The sequence below is a fragment of the Dermacentor andersoni genome, chromosome 9 (assembly GCF_023375885.2).
Source record: "Dermacentor andersoni chromosome 9, qqDerAnde1_hic_scaffold, whole genome shotgun sequence".
Taxonomy (NCBI): Eukaryota; Metazoa; Arthropoda; class Arachnida; order Ixodida; family Ixodidae; genus Dermacentor; species Dermacentor andersoni.
The window spans coordinates 99,016,479-99,041,968 of record NC_092822.1 but is presented as its reverse complement, the minus strand read 5'-3'; the positions used below and the strand labels follow the sequence as shown (position 1 = coordinate 99,041,968).

Below are 25,490 nucleotides of genomic sequence, written 5' to 3'. Positions count from 1 at the left end.
CTCAGTTGTTGGCTTCTTATGTACCAGTTTCTTCCGTTCCCTCATCAAGTTCAGGCTAATTCGAGTTCTTGCCATCCTATGGTCCCTGCAGCGCACCTTGCCGAGAATGTCTACATCTTGCATGATGCCAGGGTTCGCGCAGAGTATGAAGTCAATTTCATTTCTAGTCTCACCATTCGGGCTCCTCCACGTCCACTTTCGTCTAATCCGCTTGCGGAAAAAGGTATTCATCATCCGCATATTATTCTGTTCTGCCAACTTTACTAATAACTCTCCCCTGCTATTCCTAGAGCCTATGCCATATTCCCCCACTGAGTTGTCTCCAGCCTGCTTCTTGCCTACCCTGGCATTGAAGTCGCCCATCAGTATAGTGTATTTTGTTTTGACTTTACGCAGCGCCGATTCCACGTCTTCATAGAAGCTTTCGACTTCCTGGTCATCATGACTGGATGTAGGGGCGTAGGCCTGTACTAGCTTCAATTTGTACCTCTTATTAAGTTTCACAACAAGACCTGCCACCCTCTCGTTAATGCTATAGAATTCCTGTATGTTACCAGCTATATCCTTATTAATCAGGAATCCGACTCATATCCGACTCTCCGCTAAGCCCCGATAGCACAGTACGTGCCCGCTTTTTAGCACTGTATATGCTTCTTTTGTCCTCCTAACCTCACTGAGCCCTATTATATCCCATTTACTACCCTCTAATTCCTCCAATAACACTGCTAGACTCGCCTCACTAGATAACGTTCTAACGTTAAACGTTGCCAGGTTCAGATTCCAATGGTGGCCTGTCCGGAGCCAGGTATTCTTAGCACCCTCTGCTGCGTCACAGATCTGACCGCCGCCGTGGTCAGTTGCTTCGCGGCTGCTGGGGACTGAGGTCCGGGGTTTGATTGTTGTGTTCATATAGGAGGTTGTGGCCAAGTACTGCACCAGGGTGGCCAATCCTGCTCTGGTGAGAGAGTGCGTTACCGGTTCTGGTCACCGGGATCAGGCCGCACTCCAGGCCTGTTTGTGCAATTTTCTCAACACACGGTTTTTTTTTCCGGTGGAGAATCGCGCGGCACCGGTATTCGAACCACGGTCCTCTTGCACGCGAGGCGGATACTCTACCGCCCGCACAGGAGTTGTACGCCTCATTTAACCTACAGTGGGATAAATTAACCTATTTTGATCAGTCAAGGTGGACCAATCTGAGCTCGGTTATACCGCACGGATGGCACTCAACTAGAGAACCTGGTATTTATGACCTGCACATGTGTGGCCATACATAATAGAGATTTTTTTCCCTTTTTTTTTAGGAGGGTCCCTGTACAGTGATAAACTAAAAGAAAAGACATATTAAAAAGGGGGGAAGAAAAAAAGGGGAAAAAAACAAAAAAAACAAAAAAAGGCTACGTGAATTTAGGATGGGGAGCGTGGCCACCCTAGCGTGGCGCCGCCAACTGCCGCCAACTTGTATGCTCAGTGTTGCCGTTCGTAATTGCTATCCTAAAACAGCAGAAAAAATTAAGGCAGACACACTACCTGTGTAATCTACCGTATTAGTGTTATTACAATGTCGATAACGGATGCAAAGTTACGCACATATGACATATTGTTAAAGGCGGGAGCATTCTATTTAGAGTGCTCGACACTAAAGCACTGAATGGAGCGAGGCCGCCAGCCCAAAAGCAAGGTCCTCCTCTTCCCCCGCCCCTTTTCTTCTTCGTGTGTACAAGGTGCCGTTCAAACATGAACAAAGAAAGCAGCGGACGTAGGCATAATGAGCCGACTCGTGCGCTCGTCCATGCTTACCTTTGAAGGTATTGCCAAGCGACAGTAGCAGGGAAGTGAGTTTGTCTACCTGCTCGCTCACCACGCACACATAGCATGACACAACTTCACAGCTCACAAAGCGTTGCAGTTGCCATGACGCTCATAGCAAAAAAAAAAAAAAAAAAAATCAATAGCTTTTGCATATGTGGTTCTATCTTTTCAAACTACATAACAATAAAGCGAAGTGATGCAATTATGTGTAGATATAAAATGTGCCTTTGGCTATTTGAGTTTTCAGCATCTTATATATTTATTTGGTCGCTTCATTTATTTTTTCTTGCACTGAAACTGCAAACCAAAACCGCGGGGCTGCGAGCGCATGGTGAACGCAACGGTAAAAATAGAAAAGACGCAATAATTCCTTTCCCATTTCTTTTTTTTTTTGTCTTTTGTGTGCGCGAGTGCGTGTTGCGTTTATCCTGCGCTACAAACATCGCAGATCGCGCGCTAACGCCCTCCAGATTCAGCATTCCGAAACTGAAGCAACATAACAGACCGCATCCCACATACATTCCTCACTCAAATTTGGCCAGACACATCGCTTGTCGCATCACGCGTCCTAATGGCTGCGCCCATGCAGTTTCTCTCGTGCGTTGTTTTGCCTCTGTGATGTGGTTTATTCCGAGCAATTTTCTTCGTTCATCGACATTGTCTTGCCTGTTCCAATGTTTTCGACAGTAACGACAACATCAGCGCGTCTGTAGTGCCCATAATTTTGTCTTGCCGGTGACAAATCGCTGCAAATTATCGAAAGGATGTGTGTGGTCTGCTGTTGTGCGCTCGGTGTTTGATCGCTGCAAGGAATACTGTGATCCCTTCCACTTGTCGCAGTTGCTTTTGGTCATGAATATGAATGCTTTTTTTTACTTTTCTTGCGAGTAGCTTGAAGTCAACGAAGTGTTGACACTATCTTGCTGCATTTGTCGGCACGCGACTGGCAGCTGAAGAACCCCTGTGAACTGTCTCATATGTGTTTTATTTCTTTTTGTTCTGTGACTTTCCCTTACATACAATTCTGCTTGCCGACTAGGAAAAATGCATAAGTGGCTTTTTCATAAAGAAACCAGCCCTGTGACGAGACAACCAAGATCTTATTTCTAGTCCGTATGAAAGCTCGGCACGGGAGCGTTGGCATCAGTTCACTTGTGACTAAAAACAACTCTTTAATGAGGTTTGATTTGATAGTGAGGTTTTAGTAAGTAAGTTGTTCTATTCTCATAAATGGCGATCGTGCATTCTGTTAAGTCGCCGTTAGCGTAGTTCGCTAATTTTCGAAGTTTTCTCACATCTGTGGCCAAATGCTACCTATGCGGGCGTCTCCAATTGTTACCTTTAAGGTATGAAGAGCTTCTTAATTTGTGCATATAGGTTGCTTTGTGACGAGTTGTCCGAGATCACGAGGCCTCCTTTCATTTTGTTTTAAGAAGTGAATATTTGGGGAGCGTTAACGTTCTGTAATCTGCCCTTTAAACCGTATCCTTCTCATGTCTTTGGGCAGAAAGAACGTGCATTAAAAAAAAATCCTCTGTATAGTAAAGTGCACTGCTGTTTACACAGAAAACTTGGCAAAGTGTGGTCATTAAACTTATAGGATGGACCAGACATTTTGAAACTGCTGAGCGTGCTTGTCATCCCTAATGTCTGTACCTTCTTTGTTTTTCAGGTAATGGCATGTGACTTGCTACGAGCCTACAGGAATGCTGAAAATTTCATTTGGTGCTGCTCTACTGCCCTTCGTATGTGTCTAGTTTCAGGAAAACACTTGGAAAACAAGGCATTCTGGACTGTGACAAATGGAATCTACGGGCCTGTCCTTATAAATAGATATTAAGAACGCTTATGCTTGCGAAAAGGCAACTAGTTGCTTGTTATAGGACACGCTGATGCTTTGGCATTTTCTCGTCTGAACTTTTTGGCTTTAACCCTCTGACTCTACTTTACCTTTAAACCTTACTCAAAGAGATGCAAAAATGTTGCCCAATTTTCGTTTAGTTCCCCGAGGAACTAAATGAAACATGAGAAACTTAAAGAAAAAAACATAGAACATGAAACTAAAGAAGCAATAAGCATACTCATTGAAAAAGTATTAAGTGTATGGGCTGCACCTTTTTCTCAATAAAGACATGAATAACAAGCCTTCTTTTGAGAAAGACAGATTTTTTTTTTTTTTTTTGCTATACATAAAATTCTTCAGTAGTATGCGTTCAACATTTGACAACAAGTGCAAACTGCAAAATGACCTGCACAAGTGCCCAATTCCAGCACCAGGCAGTGGAGCTCGTCCTTAGAATATTGCTGCAAACTGACAGGACGAGCGCCGCTATGAATTAGGGGTGAAAGTGATGGACACTTCATAATTCGCACCAACTGCTTGTTTAGAATGTAGACAACCTCAAAGCGACTAAGAAAGAGACGTTAGTTACTAAGATAGGTCATAGGTGGATTCGAGGGGATTGGATGTGGGTACCTGAGCATATAACTTTCCAGGCAAAACTAGGCAGGATTCTTCACTCTGTTACTTTAAAAAAAAAATAGTTCTTACCTTTTCTCCTGTGCCTTATGAGTCCACCCTGCAGTGTACACATTCTATGTCATGTTAATGTCATTGCAGTGAGTCAATGACACTTTGGTGCTGATGCTTTACTGATAACCTCCGAAAATCAAGACCATGACAAAAACGATATTATAACATTGAAGCGATCACTTACCATGTCCAGTATTGTTTTTATCATCATCATGTTGTCATCTACATCCTGCAGTCTCCACTTATGTGTTTTTGTCATAACCATAATTTATACCACAGCCATGAAAAGTCCTGGTAATAGATTGTTATGTAATTGATTTCGTTCCACATGCTTATTCTTATTTGCACTGCAATAGGTGGCTGATGGTAATCAGAGTTTACAGCAATGACGGCAATGTGCAGGAGCTGTTGTGCGACGCAAGTGAACACACCTAATCATAAAAGAAGCATGACTCCTCACTTACGTATCAATCATGTTTTACGAAAATGTATGTTTGTGTATTTATGTGGCAGCTCTTTGTACAATGTGTTGTGTAGATATGGGAGATGTTAACGGCGGCTCTCCGTCTCGTCTCCTCACCTGTCCATGCTCAAACATTGTATGTAACTTGCATTTCTCAATACATTTTTATATCATGTTTAGGTAAGGTACCTGTGAAAATTTGAATGCAGAACCAGGGATGCGGACAACACACAAAAGCATTTCTACATCATCTACAATTCTGAGTGTGTCACTGCCTGCTTGCGTGTTCAGCTTTTACTATGCTGAACCAACTTGCCATATTGGCTGCTCTACTGCAGAACGCACCTGACCTGCCTGTTTCGTCCAAAATAAATTAAAAGTATGCTTGCAGCAGCTATGCTGCACAGAAAGCGTAAATGTTCTTAGAGGAAGGAACAGTGACACCTTCTATCTCTGCTGCACTGAAATTGCTGCGCTCCATGTTTTAACGTAGCAGAGATCTATGATTGATAAGCCTTCCTTTTGGGCATGAGATAACATGTCAGTGTAAAGGTGCATGTGGATGAATAGAATTTTACTTGGCAGTATTGTTTACTGCTTCGCAGCTTTTAATGGGCCCCTAAACTGTTAATAATTTTTTAAAGATGAACAGATTTTTCGGTCCCTTCACACATGACACCAACAGATTCATGTACAGGCATGGCCACTGCTAGCAGAAACATGGGGACCTGTGGCATCGCTCCCCAGAAGGCACCGGAGCCTTGTGAAGTCTCGTGGCACAGGCACGTTCAAAGCAATTGGTGAAAAGCTCGGTGAGCTGTCCGCTATGGTGTGATGCATGTCAAGGGGCTTCACGGGGCGCCGGTGGTGGCGCCATGCAAAGCCCTGCTGTGGTCTCCCGTGTTCCCTCTAGCAGTGGTTGTGCCTCTACGTTACATCACCAGGATAAATTAGTATAGATTTCCAATGCTTAGCAGGAAAGAAAATAAAACAGAAAGCAACGGGGTGGAAGGAACGCTATGCTTCAAATGACCTTGGCTTGAGAAAAACATTACAGCCTATAATGACAGGCAGGGGTACACCCAGTGCACATGCCCGTCACAACTTGTAGGGAATGTGTAACACGCAGCCGCTGACAAAGACGATAAAACATTTTATTTGACAGTGCAAGCAATGCTGTCCTCACACAGCCACCACCTTCTTCTTGAACGTAAATTATAGATCACCAGGGTAAATGCTCTCGACTGCTCCTTATACAAGAAACATCACTTCTGATCCACCTGCTAGCACACGTTTGCCGCACAGTCGCACACCCGATGTTTCTCGTCGTCTCACTTGACTTTTGTTGTGCGCAGTCGACTAAGTTCACATTGTGCAGTGTGTTTGGTACTGTGCATGCTTTGGTGGCAACAGCATATAGCTGAGAAGTGCACAGTCCTGACAAGCCAATTAAAGTTGATCGTGCTTCAAGAAAAATTTGCCCACAGGACTTTAGGTACTCGCATACTGTTCATACATCTCTTACAGAAGTATGTGGCAAGGAGAAGATAGCACTTATGGGGAGAGTGGCGAAGGCTCACTCATCTTTGAGCTCCGAGTGGTTTATTGCCTCTTTAAGGCTTTGTACTGCCTTTCGAGTAGATGGCCCAATTACTGTCCGAAGTGCAGGGTGCAAGGCCTCAGTATTGTTAAGCTAGCTCATCATAGCTTTATGAAATGTGAACAAGTTTTTTTTTTTTTTTTTCCTCCTTTTTTTCTCAAGAACCATCGAATAGCTCCTTTGCTGGTGTCTCATTGTAGCATGCACTTCTCCACTATTCAGAATGTATTCTTGCATACAGAGGTGGTATAAGTAGTTACAACTCAAAAGTAGTTCATTGCATTGTTAAAACAATAACCAGTGAGAATCATTCTGGAAATTGAAAAAGCAATTCCAATACAATGGTGCTTCATTTTAACACCGAGCACCTCTGTAGGGACAAGACTTCTTAACACTAAATCAGTTTAAAATTCGTAGGTATTTTTGCAAGGTTTGTTTTTGTTTATTCAGAAGGAAAACGTTGATTGTTAACGAATAAAATAAAAGCCAAAGGGTCCCTCCCTCATTGAATCTCTCTTGCAAACTGCTGCATCAGTGTGACATGGATTTCCAAATATTCTTGCATGTCTTGGTTGTTATTGTTTGTAGAAAGTTAACAAAACTCGCTGGTTTCAGTGCTTGATTTTCTTATAAAGCAATGTTATTCTTTTTTTGTCAATGAAATGCTGGCTATAGTACATTACAGTCCAAGAACACAGTGCCTAGTACGCCACTGCACAACTCAAACAGAATTTGCATTGTTTCACCATCCATTTGCATTCTCTCATTTTCGAGATGTAAACTCAGAAGTGAAAATTTTTCAGTAGTGATGCCCCAGAAATTTTATTTGCAAGTGTAAGCTAACGTTGCTTTTAATAGACCTTACCGACTACATGCTCCATGCGTAGTAAAGCCAGCCAACTTGCCTTATTGTTATTTAATTATTTAATTGTTTATAGATATATTTATTTATTTATTCAGTTTACCCTACAGGCTTGGAGGAGCATGGGTTGGGGGTGGGGGGGGGTTACAGAATAATGACAAATATTTAAGGCATAAAAGGGAACTACATAGTAGGAGAAACAAATAAGTTTGTGCATTGGAAAGAAAGGAACACTGGTAAACATTGGGAAAGATACATACAAAGTCAAGGGAATACAATGCAAAACAAAGGCGAATACAATACAAAGTCGTACGACATAGTCGAGCGAACATGTCAAGTTCCAAAAGTTCACGAAATTTGGCAGGATCTTTTATTGAAACAATATTATTTGGAAGGCTATTCCATAGTGCAATGGCACCTGGTAATGCAGGGTTATTAGATGACTGTGTGTGGCCAAAAATGCACCTGGAACAGATGGTTATGAAGTCAAGTAGATGTGGGAGAAGAAATTTCAAGCGACAAATGGCTGGACCATGAGTTATAGTAGTAACTAGTAACTATAGTAGTATTTATGAAAGAGGCATACAAGGGCAACAGAGCGGTGGGAATCCAAGTCCGGAAGGGGAACATCTCGTTTAATTTAAGTTATGCTAGACTGACGACTGTAATTAGAAGTTAATAAGTGGGCAGCACGATTTTGGTTGGATTCCAATTTATTTATTGGGTATTGTTGATGAGGACACGAGATCGATAAAGCATATTCAAGTTGAAGGCGTACAAAAGTTTGGGAGGCCTGTTGGCGGATGGTAGATGGTGAAAGGTGCAGAGGACAATGTAAAAACCCTAAAGTTCTGTTAGCTTCAGTGCATATCTTCTCGATGTGAGAGCTCCAGGCAAGATTACTACAACAATAAACGCCAGGATATTTGTAAGCAGAGTCACGAGGAACTTCCACCGAACAGATTTTGTAAGGAAACTTGGGATATGATTTCATATGAGTGAAGGAAAGAACACAGCACTTAGATGTGTCAAGTGTCATTTGCCAATGGTCGTACCACTGATTAACTAGGTGAAGGTCATTTTGCAAAGTTAGATGTTCATCATGACAGTTAATCGTTCTGTAATTTACACAATTATCCTTGAAAAGTGATATGCAGGAGGAAATGTTGCTCTGCAAATCATTGATAAAAATTGGGAAAAGAAGAGGGCCTAACACACTACCTTGGGGTACACCTGATGTTACAACAGATGTGGAGGAGCTAAAGTTATTCACAGATACAAACTGTTGCCGATTAGATAAGAAATTGCAAAGCCAGGATAATGTTAATGAGTCAATCCTAAGAGCAGATACTGCAATCTTATACAATATCTCTGAAGAGTGGTACAAATACAGTAATAAGTGTTGATAAGTTTTGCTAAGCACAATGTAGGAAAAAGAATTAAGCAAAAAAGAGGAAAGTACTTGTGGAAAAACGACACAATAAGAAGCTGCATTTAATAACACGTTAAAGATTGCTGTGTAGTGATATGTTCCGAGAGGTTACTCGAGTCTATTATTGTTCATGGAAAATAAGAATATTCAGAGCAATTGTTACACAGGGCGAGTGGGATAATTGACAGGGAGTACTTGCTTCTTGAAACCTTGAAAAGTATTCGTGAGACATCATTGTCACAACAATCGTATAAAAGCTGAAAAAATAATTTTAGGCACTCGCCTACTTTTTTACCTGTCACATCGCAGTTCACATATTGAAGTATGACCATAAATATTGCAAATAGATCCAACAACTTTTTCCACATCTTTGTAATTTGTTTACATTTTCGTGAACAATCCGCCTACAGACGCAGATGCGCCACAAGCTGCAGACACCTTGTCGCCGGTCGAGCATTCCAGTAGCCACTTGGATCCCTGGCAGTTGCTGGACGCCAACGGTCCGAACGAAGAGATGCGGGTGGTGCATGCGAGTGCCTCTGTGCTAGAAGAACCAAAGGTGAGCATCAGTTTCTCATCATCAGTTTTGTCAGTTTCCCTGCCTAAGAATGAATGACGTAGCAGCGAGGAACTCGCTGCCTGTAGCTGAACTTTCCTTTCCTCATCTCAACTTCTCACACCTAGCACATCACAGCACAACGTAGCCATGGGTACGGGCATGCAACGAGATAGCCAAAAGTACAGGTCCCTACTTTTTGCTAGGCTAGTTAGTTCGTACTTATTATACTGTGTTAATTAAGCATAGTTGAACAACATTTAGTTCCTACAAGCATACAAGAAAGGTGGCTTTGTCGTGTTGGCCACACCAGGTGTTCAGTGAAAAATCTGTGCAAGCAATCCCCAAGAACTACGTCCAAGGAAAGAGCTTTGTCAACAAGGTAAAGGTCGAGGCAATCTCACTGAGTAAAGACCTCCAACTTGCGAAATTATTCAATGCCATTAGTGCCCTTAAAAATGTCTCCTTGTTGGCGATTAACAAAAAGATTAGTTGTTATTAATGTTCTTACCTGTCCTTATTGTACTTCGCTGTGTACTGTGTAAACACGTCATAATAACCAATAATATGTGATAGGGACTTACCTGATTAGGCAATTCTGATGTCCCTCGTGTGTAAATGAAGTCAAAAATAAAGGGAATGCCCTCACCACCAAGGTATTGCAGGTGTGAAGGCCAATTTAAGATAAGGTAGTGTGGGATGTTTTAACCCAAAAGTATCCTTTAAGCTATAAGCCAATCATGAGAAAAAGAAATTGGTGTAAATGTCATAAAAATAGGGGCAGGAGCAGCTGTCAACAAGGTTCTTGGCATGAAAAGGTGATGTTTGTGTGGTGGCAGGGGAGTTTCTGACAAATAAGTCCATTACTTTAGCTTATTTCACTGATGTTTGATGTCTATTTACATATGAAGGGAAAGAAAATGAAGATGCAATGAATGTCAAGGACAGATTCATGGTTATGTTGGTGAGAGGACGAGAGGTCCAACAGCACCTGGTAAGGTGTGAGAGAGATAAGAGAGATGTTGCAACACACCAACTCAAGTGAGACTTGAAAAGTGACAGCAGAAGAGAAATATAAACCAGGCAGATGGGTTGAGGAAGAAAAGCAGGAGAAGTGAGAAGAAAAAAAATATGGGACACAGGTGATTCTTTTATCTAAAAGATAGGAGATGTTATCTGCCATTGTAGGCATATAAAAACAGAGATTGTACGCCCCCCTTATGTTCTTGATAGCTTTATATATTCTTCATAGCTGCAAAAAATTGCTGCCAGGAAGGAGATTTCACTTTCTTTCAGTGTATGTGTATGAACAAGGTTTGCTTTTTGTCCTCCTTGAAGCCTGGCCTTTGGCACCTTTTAAATCCTTGAACGGTCCTTGAGTTTTGAGTCAAATATTCTGTACGAACCCTGTACACAAGTCCCTTCTGCACAAGAAGCCTGTGAAAAAGAGATGGAGAAATATGAAAAAAAATAATAATAACTACGGCAGTTCTTGACAGCTCCTGACAGACTGGGGCCGCTATTTCATATCAACGGTTGTCCAGGACGTCTTCTACTCCTGCACTACAAAACACAAGTTGACAACGGTGGACCGCCTTCAGACCAACAGCCTCACAGTCATAATAATAGAACTATCAAAGACATGCTTGCTATCATGATTGGGATGCTGCTCTACCCATTGTAACATTTACCTATAATTCCTCCTGACAAAACTCTGCTGGTTTTTTCTCCATTTTCTCTCTTGCACGGAAGAAAGCCCACGCCGCCATTTGACACGCTTCTCTTCCCACCGTTCCTGACACGTCGTCAGAGCATGCCTCTGATGCCATCTTCAGAGCTGTAGAGGCATGCAAAATTGCCTGCCCGTGCCTTACCGCTTTACAGGAAAAGCAATGACAATTCTATGATGCCCACCACCGTGATGCCCACTTCAACCCCAGTGATATGGTCCTTCTTTGGACAACGTCACGGCGAGTTTGTCTTTGCGAAAAGTTGATTTTGCCTTACTCTGGCCTGTACTGTGTCTTGCGCGAAGTGACCGAAGTCACGTATGAAACCTCGTCTCTCGATTCCACCGTGTCTCGACCTTCCACAGATGTTTTCCACGTCACCTGCCTCAAGCGATGCCAATCGGGACGATCTAGCAAGCGCTGAGGCGGCACCTTCGCTGCCAAAGGTCTTGTTACCAACCGCTACCAGAGACGAAACTGAGGACAGTACAGATTACGATGGCGCTCGCTGGTGTCACGTGAACTGTCTTCCATCTTCAATGCCAGTGAAGGCGTTGTAAATACCCTCTAAATATATTTTAAACCCCTCTTCTCCCCGTAACAATATCCTTGGGACATCCATAGTAGGATATCAAAAAAGTGGATGTCCGGCAGAGGTCCCATTTGTCTCCAAAATGGTGCATGGACATTGAGACATGATTCAGATGTCTTTCAGACGAAGTGTCTTTGCTAGGTGGGAAGCAATCCATAGTAAGCAGTAAGGTAGAAAGATAGGCGAGTTGGAAAGGATGCGTACTTATTAATCAGCGTGAAAACAATGAGTGCTCGTTTTGTGTTCTTCCAACTCTGTGTCTTTCATTGTTTGCACTGATTAATAAGTATGCATAGTAAGCAGTGCATAAACAGACAAGGACAACTAAGGAAAAAACAGGTAAAAAGTTTCTGCATTTCACATGTTTTCCAAAACAAGAAATAGAGGTGCTCGAGCTCAATGTTTCTCACGATAACGATTTTCATGCTACACATGGGAGTGCATCGAGAGTTATGCCATTAGTATGTTAATAAGGTGCTGTGACCTTTGCCCCCCTTTGCAGCCTGTGGCCAGCAGGAGTAACCGCAGCACGGCAGCCATCCTCTCGGCGCGTCCTTTTCAGTGCCACTACTGTCCGATGGGCTTCGCCAGCGAGTCTGACCTGGCTCGACACGAACGCACACACACGGGAGAGCGGCCCTTCCGTTGCACACACTGCTCGGTGTCATTTTCACGCAAGGACCACCTGGGTGTGCACATGCGCAGCCATACGGGTGAGCGGCCCTTCAGGTGCGACCGCTGCACCAAGGCTTTCACTAGGACAGACCACCTTCGGCGACATGTCCAGATGCACCACCCTTGACTCACTGCTTTCTTCCAGTCACAAGGATGGTTTAAATGACCTGCACAGTGACCCAAAGTGGAGTGCCGACATTCTCCACGGAAGTTCTTGTGTGTGATGTACACCCGGCCACAAAATATTACGAACCGTGAAACCTGAGAAAAAGCCGAATATCTCGGCAACATCACAACGCAGCCTGGTATTTGCATTTCGGCCCTCGACTAGAATGTGCTAACAACATTGTCGTATACAGTTTTTCAGGCTACTGCTGCAGGCTGCTCGGAAATGGAACCTTTTCTAAGATCCCGTGGCCCGTAATCTTTTGTGGCCGGGTACACATGCTTGCGTGATATGGTGACAGAGTGCGAGTCTCATGCCCACGTGGTGCCTCAAGCACTGACATCGAGTTTGCTAGACATCTTGCTCTGCTCAATTGGCCAAATCTACTCTTCTAGAGTGCAGAATCAATCACTGGTAATTGTGTATGCAGTAACTTTGCGCCATCCATTGAACTACATTGAACGGTGTTTTTATTCCCACTTTTAAATCTAAATCAGCCTCTGGTTTCTGAATTTCCACAAGTGCAGTCTGCAGAAACTGAACTGCCTTTACCTCACTGTTTCGAACCAGCAAACAGCGTACAAGCTACTGGAACGAGCTCTGCGTTAGGTTGTCTGTACCTTGATGTTGCTGAAGCAGGAACTTCGGTCCCATTGTGGATACGGTATGGCAACACATGGCCAGAATCACGTCCACACATGTGCTGTAACACTGTAGTGTGGTGCCACATATACTGCGCCGAACAGTCCAGGACCTCGTGCAAAGGTAACTCAACGTCATGCCTCAGACAATTAGGTGCCGCAGTGCTGGGAAAACAGGGACCACTTGCTAATGAGACGCCATGTTAGGGTGGTGCTCTAGAGCCTACCTGAAGTCTATTCTTGCTGTCTTAATCACTGCCATGATCGCACTCTACCAGACGGTCTACATGGAAGTGAAGTACAGGGCTTGTAGTGATTGACTGCCCGCGCATTACACTCTTCTCCGTGCACTACAAACTGGGTTTAACTTCACCATGCAGCGTACTGCTTGAACCAACATGTTAATTTTTTTTATTGCAATATCACTCATCCTGGTGCCACTAGCACAGATTGGTTTGGATGCCATTTGTTCTCACAGGCATTGCACAGGCGCAATGTTCAAACAAAATGTTTATTTGTAAACTTACAGAGTGTCATATTATGCCTTTAGTATCCGTTTTTGAAGGTGTACAGATATGAAAATTGTGTGTTGCACATTTACAAAAGAAAAGAACAAATAAAAAGGAGTAACCTGTCCTGTAGTTGCTAAAATGGTCAGCACACTTATGCTCTGACAGGCTTCAATTTTGGTCAAGCTAAATTAAGCTTGCCACGGGGCTCCAGTCATAAAAATACAACAAACAAGCCAACAAATAAGGACTGTTGTCAAGTGACAAAATAAAGTCAAATACCTAGAAGGTGCAGATTATATTATACAGAACACATGTCCGTCAATTACAAAACTGTAAATTCATTGTCTCAAAATTCGCTCTACCTGCCATGGTTGCTCAGTGGCTATGGTGGCCACATTTCGATAAAGGTGAAATGCGAAAACACCCGTGCACTTAGATTTAGGTGCACAATAAAGAATCCCAGGTGGTCAAAATTTCTGGAGTCCTCCACCACAGCGTGCCTCGTAATCAGAAAGTGGTTTTGGCACGTAAAACCCCATAATCTAATTTTCTTTTTCAAAATTCGCTCTCATTCAGAAAGCGCCTAGTCATTGTGTAGGCTGCAATTTTCAAGGGGAACATGCAGCTCACGATTACCAGAAACCAACACCAACCTCCCAGAGCTTGCCACTTTCAGGTCGTTACCAAGTCAGCCAAGGCATTACTACTTCCTTCAAATCAGTTTTGCTACCACTGCGCAGCATTGATTGACTGGGAAGTAGAAGCTCTCACATTCTTAATAAAAAAAAATTGAATTGGCAGTAGTTATTACAGTGCACGAGTGCTGAGGTCACGCCCACAGACAAGCATGAAGACACCATAAGTACCTATGGTGTTTTCACTCTTGTCTGACATGCTACGCTTAAAGGGCCGTTTACCAGATTTGGCCATTTTTAGCAAACAAGTGTAGTGTATACATAAAGTGCCGACTATCGCGTCTGCATATTTTTACGACACTGCATGCCACAAGAACAGCGGAAATTTCAAACCGAATGCTGCACTCTTTCCCTCTCGAGGATGCCCACTTCACGCTAAAGGGTCATCGTCACATGCACAGAGGCCTTTCCGCTGTGCATGTTTCATCACTCAGCATGACTAATCATCCAATGTGGAAGGCGCAACGCCACAAGAAAGGAGGCGGGTTTGCTAAAGCAGCTAAAGGTGTAGGGAGAGAGTGCAGTAACGCTTGCCTCCTGTCAGAATGGTAATTGGGCAGCTCAATGTCTTCTATCTCTTCTAATAATGAACTGATCTAAAAAGTTATTTCGGTAAAATTCTTCTTAGATGGACTGCTTCCTGTCTCTAACCAAAATTTGCAGTGGGGCCTGGTGAGGAGCCCACATTTAAAGGTGTACTGTCAAGACATTTCCAACGTTTTATTTTTTAATGTTTTAGCATTCTCAGGGTATTTCACGCACTTTCCTGGAGCTAGGTTTGTATGTATCTATGGATGTATCTGTCTTCCCGCCTACCTGAGTCACCGGGTAGCCCATGGTTGAATTGGCGGCACATTGGCCCGCTGTGCTGAGGGAACAGGGTTCAAGACCAACCATCAGACCAGCTTGGGTGACTGAGCATGTGGCAATGTGTACATATGTTCCGTTCTTCAACGAATCTCTTTCACGCTGACGTGGATCACTGTAGATGCCGGACTGGATAGGTACCATTGTTCAGTTAAACTCTTTGACACAGACTTGGAGCACCGGGTATTTGGCACTGGGTCTGTGCTCGTCTTCAGTGAACCTTTTGACAAGAAGTTGGGTCACTAGGTATGTGCTAGTAGGTGTGTGGCACTATTCAATGAACATCTTTGATGCCAACATGGGTACCAGGTACGTGCGACTTGGAATGTTCCACTCTACAATGATAAAAATGATCCCTTAGAGGGGCCCTGAACCACCCCTTAGGCTTGATGAAATAACATAGTCCACAGGTAGCATACGCTGTTGTAAACATATCAGCCAAGTTTTGCTCTCATACACGGTGCATGGAGCTCGCAGGCGGAGCACAAAGTCTGCTTTCTCTCAAACGCTCTCTTTTCAAGCAAAAGCCTGCTCTTCACTCTCTTCTGTATGCTTTATTTTGTAATAGAGCAGATTCCCATATGCAGCTGCTATTGGTAGCTGGGATCGGCTATGCAGCATAGATACCGCGGTTGTGGCAGGGTGCCGCCACAAGTCCACTGGCTAAGCGCACGGCAGCTCGCCGAGGATAACTGCAATTTGCTTATGTTCAGCACGTTGTAGGCATAAAAATGGGAAGTTGTGACATTACGTTAACATTCAAAATTTAATTTTAACTGTGCGCCACGGTGACATTTAGAAGACTGAGCGTTATGGGCACGCCCCCCTCCACCGAGCCTTCGCAGTGCAAGACATTGAAGAAGGAACGGGAGCATAGCGGAGGCCGTGTTGATTGCCAATAACTCTGCTTCTGCTGAACACATTGAAGTGTTTTTTGTGGCAAAGTATTTCTGAAATAGCCTATTTTTATTTCAAATGCCTTTCTCCACTTCGATAAAAAGTGGTTCGGGGCCCCTTTAAATTTCTCGTTTCTCCTATGCTAAGCAGAATCAAACGCTTGCCACAAGGGTTCCTAGGACTGCAACACAATGCATTAGCTGGCTACACCACAAGTACACTGGGTATGTGCCGCTTTTCAAAGAACGCTTTTAACACCAACAATTTCTAGCGAGCTGCGCCATGAATGCACTGCGTATTTGCCGCACTTCTGAACCTCTCACCAACTTGGGTCACTGTATATGTGCCACTGGGTGTGCAGCAAGCGAGGGAACAATTCTCAGCATTCTCAGACACTGGTGCCCCATGTTTCTCATCTTGAAGGCCACGTGCAGACTTCTTGGCAGCGCCACTAGGTGGCGCAATGTGTCCAGAAGTGCAAGATAGGAGTTGGTTGTTGCGTAACGTGTTTCTCGGCGTTTGAATGCATCGTCACACTGTGCATTTCGGGGGCCACATGCAGGCTTCGCAGCACAACACTAGATGGCGCAGAATCTTCTTAGAGAAGCGTGAAAGGGGAGTCACGCCTTATACATAACTTGTTTGATGTTGGCAATGCATTGTGCCATTATATTGATTCAGTGCTAATTAACACATTACCGTCGACAGTCATCGTGACATGGGTTCTGCCACAATATTTGGAGTAGTCGCGCTGAGCTTCCACATCCATCAAACACTGTCAACAACTAGGCACAATAAACTTCTGGTGTTCTTTTTTGTATTTGTATTCAAATAAAACATGTTAGTTTCTTTTGTGCATGTGTGTGCACATGAGTGAGCTCAGTGTCATATTTTAGGCCAACGATGAGGTTTATTTAAGGTGTTTAGCTCGTTCTGGCAACTAATATATGTGCGATATGCGTGCAATGCATGTGTCACGTATTTACCCACTAGGCAACAGAGTATCGGATAATACTCCGTGGGTAAATACGTGGCACAAGTAATGACGACGGATGACAATGGATGATGACGACAAGAACAATATGGGATTGCGACTATGGTGTGACTTCAAGTGGATGACTAATCCGAAACAATCGGATGGCGTAATCACAACAGCTTTATGATAAAAGCATCATCGGTATGTGGAAAATGGGATTACGATGACGCAATGATGACAATTAATGCATGGGATGACGATTCTGAAATATCGAGTAGTAAAATGGCATCAGTCAAAAAACGTCAATGGGTCCAACTGGTCATACCATTTGTTAGCAATGGGACTCGTGGAATGAACTGGAAACCAATTGTAACATTACACTTCAATGGTATAGTCATATTGGACAGTTCCAAATGATCATGCCGAATTGGTTCACACTTTTCCGTTGTGAATCACAATTGAATAACGACAGCATAATTACGAAGGAGTGACGAAGGCAGTAATGAGATCACATGTCTTAAACGATGACGATATGGTACGACGACGGCATGACGGAGGTGCAACGACCGCGTGCTTATACATATTTCTCTGAGCTAGTAGATGTCTGGGGTCACCGAGTCGGTGTAAGAGCAGCAGTAAGAGGCTAAATAGACACAGAGGCAATGAATGATAGTCACATTAAAATGTGAAATCGAAATTCACAGGTGCTGCAAAGCCGCAGCGGCAGATGCATCGCGGGCTCCAAGCCATAGATTCCAAACATCAAAATAAAAACCGCAACCACGCCAGAACGCCAACATGGCGGCTGTGTCCAGTCGTCGTCGTTGAGCGTGATTAGTGTGCGCTGCTGTCGGCCCACCGTTTACAAAAATATTGCATCTGTGTGCGTGACAAGTTCTACTCGCCTGAGGCCATTCGTGTTGAAGGGTTCTTACTGCGAAACAGTTGGCTACAAATGAATGCTAACGTTGTGGTGCGACAAGTGTCTGCTTGGTCCAACGTTTATAGTTCTGTAAACGTTGGCTTGGTCATCGGGTCGCTGACGAAGTGTATTCCTCCGGGACGTCCCAAGTGTCGTGCGAGTCGGACCAACCAGTATTTGTTATTACTACATCGTGTTTCTTGTTACGTTGTGTTGGAAATAGAGTATCGCTGGAGACCAGTGAGGTCGGCGCGTATCTCGTCCGAGTCCTGCAACGCGTCGGTCTCGGATTCGGCAGAACGCAAGTACCGGCGTCTTGCTTTTGTGATGGCTCTGCCGTGGCATTGATAATTATGCGTCAGGAGCAGCTCGCTGGTGCCCTCGATGTTCACTTTCTCGGCTGGGTTTAAGTGCAGGCCTTGTCGCACGCATCGTGTGCGTACTTGACTGCGTTCGAGCTGTACCACGCAGACTGTTGGAGTCTCGACGTCGGCGTCAAGAAGCTGCCGAAAGCCGCGCGCCGAGGTAGCGGGGCATACATTCCCTTCAACCTTGTACAACATTTGAAAACAAACGAGTGGGCGGTTTACAACCTTTCTCCCTATCTCAGTTCCTCGGAAAAGCGTTCCGAGGGTCGATCGTGCGATGCTAGTTGTAACATTATTCGCGTCGCATGTTTGGCCAGCTGAAAATTTACGCTTGGTAGGAACGTTAAGTCTATAACCGCTTGTTTCAATAGCATTTTTGTGTTCACACTAATGCGTGACTATAGCAATTAAAATAGTCGCTGGCTTGTGCCACATCTCGCTGTGTGACGTTTCAGTTCTAATCTAAAGCATCTAAAACAAATCTTAATTTAGCAATATATGTTGCAGTTACGCTAACGTTTCCTCCGTCTGTAGCGTGCGACCGGTGAAGTTTTCTATGAAGCTTTCCCAGGTAATAAACATTAAAAGTGCATAAACATCCGGCCTGTCAGGTTTCATGATATATACTGCGCTTATAAAGCGTTGTAAAGCCTGAATTTCTCGCACGGTTTCTACAACGGGCACCATTCGGGCCTCGTATGTATGGCAGGTTCAACAGTGTTGTGCTTTATGGCTATTTAGAGATGGGATTACATGGAGTGTTATTGTGGACTTACAAGTACCACTTTATGAGCTTTCAGGTCTGCACATCATACTAGCAGCATGCCTGCTCTATTTGCTCAAGTTTCACATAAATTGGCATAACTTGGCATTCTTTTTGGAACCCCTGTTTCTGTTTGTTGCAGTAAACCACACCTAGTTTAGCTGTATAACCCTGAAGTGAAACAAACTTTAGCAGAGTATTTACTAAATATTTGGCCTCTAGTGCCACCTCGCATGCTCAAGTAATCACTTTTACAACTCGATTGACTTCTGTCATGTTTATGGACTCCTGATAAGCCAGAGGGCCCTGTTATTGAACTTTGCCTGAAGCTTGCGTGGGATGCTAGGTAAAAAGTTTTTGCCTTCTTACATTGTTGCACATGCCAAAGCATCATTTTTCGCTCTCCTAGGGGTTCACTGAATGCGTTTACAGAGTTGGACAAGAATAGCAGATAACAGAAGAAGAAAAAAGGAAGCTTTGATGAAGCCTTTTCGTCTAGTGATCTGGCTAGAAAGGAGCCAGCAGATGCCTATTTGAAATGCTACCTGGTGTCAAGGTTGCAGCTGCCGCTGTTTCCATAAATGTATGTGTTGGGCCGAAAGCATTGTCTCGAACTGAAACCACTAAAATGAAGGGTGTAGAAAAGTGTCAGCGCTGGTCTAATCGAAATCACTATATCATAAATGTAAGAAAAAGAAAGGCATGAAGTAATATCAAATTTGTACTTATAGAAGGCACAGGTAAAAAAATAGCAACAGCATGTATGTGAGAGCCTATGGTAAACAGGTGCTGCAAATGAATGCATTGCAGTATACATAGGTTGCACGTGACGTCAGTTCTCGTCTTCCGAGGGAACATGTTCACGACACTACAGGGAAAAGAGCTTTTCAGGATTCTGTTCAGGATTCTGTCTGACATTCGTGTACTTTCTTCGATATACATGAACTTGGCAGCCAGTGGGCACAGAACAAAAGTGACATATCAGGCAGTTTGGGCTGGGCGATTGAATGATTAACCTTCTTATTAATCAATGAAAGCTTTAATTGTGACAAATCTTTTTATTGCAATTATTCGGTTAAGCTCGCGTGTCTAAAATCAGGCAAGCGCTGGCATTGTCGCCCGCACTTCTCTTGCTCAACCGCAAGGTAGAAAAAGAGTTCTAAATGTACCCGCCGTGTTGGCTTATGGTGTTTTGGTGCTAAGCACAAAGTAGCGGGTTCAATTCCCGACTGTTGCAGCTGCATTTTTAAGGAGGAAAAATGGAAAAACATTGATGTATTGTGCATTGGGTGCGCAGTAAAAGAACCCCAGGTGGTTGACATTAATCCAGAGTCGCCTGGTGCAGCATGCCTCGTAATCATGTTTTGTCTGAAGAAAACGAGTAACAGCGCTGAACGAGAGGACGTGATTGAGAAAGACAAAGCGCTGAAGTCACATTCCGTTGTTCATTGCTGTTACTCGTTTTCTTCAGACATGTACCAACCAACCCAAGTTAACACGTCATTGCAGGGGTTTTGGCACTTCAAACCTCAGGATAACACCTTACTTTTCTTCGGTGCTTCAATGAGGTAGGAGGTGTGGCTCATTGCGCAGAGTGGGCTCAATTTCTGCGCTGTCGTTCAAGTAATAATAAAGGCAACTTTCTATTCAAATAATGAGTTTTTTTTTTCTTTCCGGTAGGGGTATGTATTGTAGTAAATCACTGGGCATTGTTTTCTTTCTTTTTTTTTGTTTATGTACGCAAATGGGATTAATCAGGCTTAAATATAAATTGATGCCCAGCCCTATTGACAGTACTCACCAGGGTTAGGGACATGACAGGTTAAAGGGAGTGTTGACATGGTATTCCCTACTAAAATATTTTTTTATGTTAGACAACGCACTTAGACCTCTAAACCGCAGAAAAAAGGTATACTACAAGCATCAAAGTACCCTAAATAATTCAAGATAATACTTCTACAGGCAGTTTCAGATTAGTTTCCCAGAAGGTTACTGTGTCGTGATACCAAAACACAGATGGTGGTCATGGGAAGTGGGCGGGGGTCAGGTTGTTTTGGCACTCACTGCTGCTTGCTCAGTTAGTTGCCTCTCGTGCTGCTTCTTGTGAGACCTGATATAGCGACATTGCAGTGTCCTGCTTCCATCTGACCACCTTCTACACCATGACGTCATGGCACAGCAGAAACGAAAGTGAAACTGGCTGTAGAAAGGCTCTATGATTAATTATGTAGGGCGCTTTTAGGCTTACAATTATTTACAAATTCTTTACGGCTTACGATTACAGTTCAGAGGACACCACTGTTATTTAACGCAAAAACATGAAGAGTAAGAAATATGTCAGTTTATGTGGTCTTGTTGTAAGTGTTCATGCATGCTGACATTATGAATTGCCTTGTGCCACATACCCATTACCTGTCATTTCAGCACTGCACTTTACATGCAGTTAATTTTCCAGAGAATGAGTAGAAGGAGCTGTACTGCATAGAAGTTGTCATCTAGTAGGCCATTGTGGTTATCCAGGTTAAATATAGCGGCCATTAAACCGAATAAAAACTAAAGAGAGACTGGACTGACAGAAGGAAATAGATCAAGCACTTTCCTTCTCTCTCTCCTGTCTGCTGCGTCCTCATTCGATTTAAGTTCATCATGTACCGACCAGCCCAAGTTTGCATTTCGTTGTAGTGCCCATTGCGGAGGTAGCAGTAGCAGCCAACTTTGCCACAGATTACCTACACCCTGCATCTGTGGCCCAGGAACGTGTCTTGCCACAGTTGGAAGTTTGTTGGGTCAAAAAGCTTTGTTGGGTCAAAAAGCATGGCGGGCCATTTATGAGGCAAGGTATGCCAAATTTTGAAAACTGCTTCAGTATTACACAAATCTGTGCATATCAGCTATGCGGTACGATATGTTGATGAAATGTGGAGAGTTGGAAATGGCCCGCTGGGATGGATTGATGCCCACAGATGCGAATGTTGCCCAGTCATTAGGTTCTTTCTATAAATCCATAAGCCAAGAGCTACATTTGGTGTTTTGGCACAGGTCTGCCATTGCTATCAGCAAACATTGCATTCCTGTGTTTGACATGACCTTTTTATATACGTGAGCATTTCTATGCCTACCCAACAAGAAATATGTCCGTTTGTCACGTAATATGAATGCAATGGCTCATACCCTCCCTGAACAATGGCTCATACTCCAGTAAGCAAGCAAACAAACAGTGCAATGGCTCATACCCACGTAACGCAGAGGCTACAAGCGCTCAGCAAAGTGAAGCGAACAGTGCATACAGTCATTGAAATCACCCATACAACACACAGAACAACATATGTTTCAATAAAGAACAAGCTCAAAACAAGCACCCAAACCATCAATAAAGCATTGAATATCCCCCCTCAGCATTGTAGTCGTCGTTTTGCAACAGCTTTGCTGAATGTCCAGGTTGATAATGACTAGATCATGTTCAATATGGTTGATAAGGAGTGATGAGTGTTGATAATGGTTTATGCTGGTTGAGTCGAGTTTTATAACACTGACAATGAAATCGGGCTGCGTGGAAATGAGTAGGTGGCACAACGCTTACCCATACTGAAACAACTTCCAGAAGAGTTTATGCATGAATTTTTTACTTGCATTTCTCAATCAGCATCAAAATTCTTTACTAATGGCTGTTTTGGCACCATTTGTAATTTCACTAACATTGTCAACTGCTACGTTGCCTCACATCGATGTCTGTGGTAATGGCAACATTGCATCTCAAGAGTTTCATGCTGTGACATCCGTGCAATCTATGTATATGATGTCACTCTTGTGCTTTTGATATTTTAATACAGTTACTATTTAGCATCCCATTTCTAATACACTGTTTCATGTGAAAAAAAATTTATGTATCTTTTATATCATTCATCCAAGGAAGACGGGAAAAGCAGCTATGATGGTTAGAAGCTGCTACGTAAGTTTGTGCAATGTGTCACACATCTTGCCTATGCTCCAACCTGTAAGTGCATTATAAATATACCCATTTACACGTGTGCTTTCACAGCAAAGCCAAACTAAAATGCCTCCACCATAATGCCCTTGCCATAACTGTTTATGAAGGCATGATCAAGGTTGCATTTGCCAACACATTTTCAGCACTGCTTTTCATATGGTTTTGTTTGCGGTGTCTAGGGGTTCCCGGACTTAGGTGCAGCCTTTAAGAAAACCGCCGAGACCATGCCAAGAATCTGGATGAGGTTGAACGCCCTGCCGGCGTAGCCAGGCTAGCTCTGACCGCTGGGCATTTGGTGCATGCGTGCATCTGAGCCCGGACTGACCTGAACCATGTGCAGTAGCTACTTCAGCAACTGTTTAGACATGCCCCACACATGATACCAACTATCCCACCTACATGTACACCCAGCAAATTTTTTTTTGCTCTAAATCGGGAAAGCTTCCTACTTTTGTCATGCTTGCGCATCATTCTTTTGCATTTAAGTAGATCTAAGAGTTGTTTCCGATACCTGGATGGAAAAGGTGCAAAGAATTTTGTTAGAAAAGATTGTTGCAAGGTTGTATCACAATTCTGAACAAGTTTTTAAGGGATGCTGCAGTCCTTATGTAGTTAATAAAACGTAATTTTCAACAAAATTTACAGGTCTATATACAGGCATGGAATAACTATGCAGTTTTAATTCCTAACAAAACATTTGAAGCATGTGGTAAATTGCAGTTTGCCTGGTAGTCAACTGGGGAAACCACACCATGCAAATTCCAATTAATGTTTTTTTTTTGCAAGCTCCAGAAATTCAGTGTAATCACTTTGCAGCTTAAAAGGGCCCTGAACCATTTTTTATTGAAATTGAGAAATGCATTTGAAGTTAAGATAGGCTATTTTGGAAACACTTTGCTGCAAAAAGTACTTCAATGTGTACGGCGGAAGCTGAGTTATTGGCAGTTGAAGGTAAGGTCCCTTTCACAGTGGTCCCGCTTCGTCTTCAAAGCCTTGCACTGTAAAGGCTATGGCAGTGCGGGACGTGTCCACAGCGCTCCGCCTACTGAGCGTCACCGTGGCGCACAGTTAAAATTTGATTTTGGGTGGTCACACAGACGCCACTGTTTCTGATTTTGGCGCCTACGCTACGCCAAGTGCAGTTGATCTGAGCAAGCCACAGTGTGCTCAGCGAGTGGATTCGCCACGGCACCCTGCAGTGACTGCGGCAGCTACACTGCAGCTACATGCATGGAAGGGCCTGAGTGCGCGCTTGCTCTTGTATTCTCCAATCTGGCTGTGCTATGTGGTGCGGACTGGCTTTGCCCTACACCAGCTTCAGCGATGTAAAGTGGCCACATTCAACTTGTGCAACTTGAAGTGCTGTCAACAGCTCAATACAAAGTGAAATCTGCCAAGAGTGGCCAGGAGTGAGCACGGGCTGGCAAGCATGTGTCTGGTCAAGTTTCACGTGGTTCAAGGCTAGTTGAGCATTCAAAACTAATCGAAATCAGTGAGACCCGATGGCTATGACACTAGTGAGCTGTCTGGCCCAAGTTTAGTTCCTTTGCGAACTGCCGCAGCTAAGCTTGAGCATACGATAGTTGACTAGCAGCGTACAGTAGCAGCAATAGTTGGTCACCGCAGCATATGCTATCTACTAACAGCATTTTTTTTTCACCAAGCCCGAGGGATGGTTCAGGACCCCTTTAAAGAGAGGGCAAAAAGGAATGTTATGCTGTATTGATAAATTACTTTCTAAGAATAACAAACATTTTTACAATGACCGAAGTCTTGGTAACCTGGAAAGATGCAAAAACGAAAAAGGGCAGGAGTTCCCACTGTGACTCCTTGTGACGGCAATGTTTCGACAACAACTGCTCAGGGTTATATTTCTTGGTGGCCAAAATCGCAACCTAACATAGCCAAGAAACCTAACATAGTGAGTTTTACTCAATGCTTGCAAATAAAAGCTGCCCTACACATGTCGGAACACATTCAAATAATGATGGACATAATAATTTACTGATTTTTGGACACAATATTAAAAAAGGGTGAATTTGACCTTTATTTCAAGGCAAACAACCAACATTCTTTCACCGAATAAATGTAGGTTGAGCCTCGTAAGAAATACTCCACTAAACCAAACTTATGGTTCGTTTGGCGGTCTTGTACTGCACTTAACCTTTTTTGGAAGGATGCTGAGCCCCTTGTAGATTAGAGAAAAAAAAAGCCTTCTCAAAACGGTGTGTCTAGCCATAGTCTCCTGTATATTTTAATGCCTGCCCAGTCACGCCAAATGCATGGGAGCCAGTAGTCAATTTTGGTGGCACCCCATTCCCAGTCGTTGTATACCTGTTGTTGCTAGAGCATGGGAAACTCAAGGTGGGCATTGCTGTCACTCCATTTTTGCTCTTCAGTTTCTGCATGAGGTGCGATATAGGATAGTTGATGATGTGAC

The 25,490-nt window shown here is 43.5% G+C and overlaps 1 protein-coding gene across 2 annotated transcripts; it reads left to right on the top strand.

Annotated features, from left to right (window-relative positions):
* The first annotated feature begins 632 nt into the window (after window positions 1-632).
* Window positions 633-13,703, top strand: LOC126528435 (uncharacterized). Of its 2 annotated transcripts, none has more exons than XM_055069324.2 (4): window positions 633-3,158; window positions 3,485-3,557; window positions 9,113-9,261; window positions 12,083-13,703. In XM_055069324.2, the coding sequence occupies exons 1-4, from the start codon at window positions 3,120-3,122 to the stop codon at window positions 12,380-12,382; spliced, it is 561 nt and encodes a 186-aa protein (XP_054925299.2). In that variant the 5' UTR covers window positions 633-3,119; the 3' UTR covers window positions 12,383-13,703. The 2 variants fall into 2 exon arrangements, with proteins under 2 accessions (XP_054925299.2, XP_050032282.3); XM_050176325.3 differs by having other exon boundaries at window positions 635-2,409.
* Window positions 13,704-25,490: the final 11,787 nt, after the last annotated feature.

Bases quoted from the DNA above. Each gene is read 5' to 3' on its own strand.
- LOC126528435 (XM_050176325.3), top strand. From the start codon at position 1,876: ATGACACAACTTCACAGCTCACAAAGCGTTGCAGTTGCCATGACGCTC. The intron at 2,410-3,484 runs GTGCGTTGTTTT...TTTGTTTTTCAG, and splicing joins GCGCCCATGCAGTTTCTCTC to GTAATGGCATGTGACTTGCT. The intron at 9,262-12,082 runs GTGAGCATCAGT...CCCCCTTTGCAG, and splicing joins CTGTGCTAGAAGAACCAAAG to CCTGTGGCCAGCAGGAGTAA.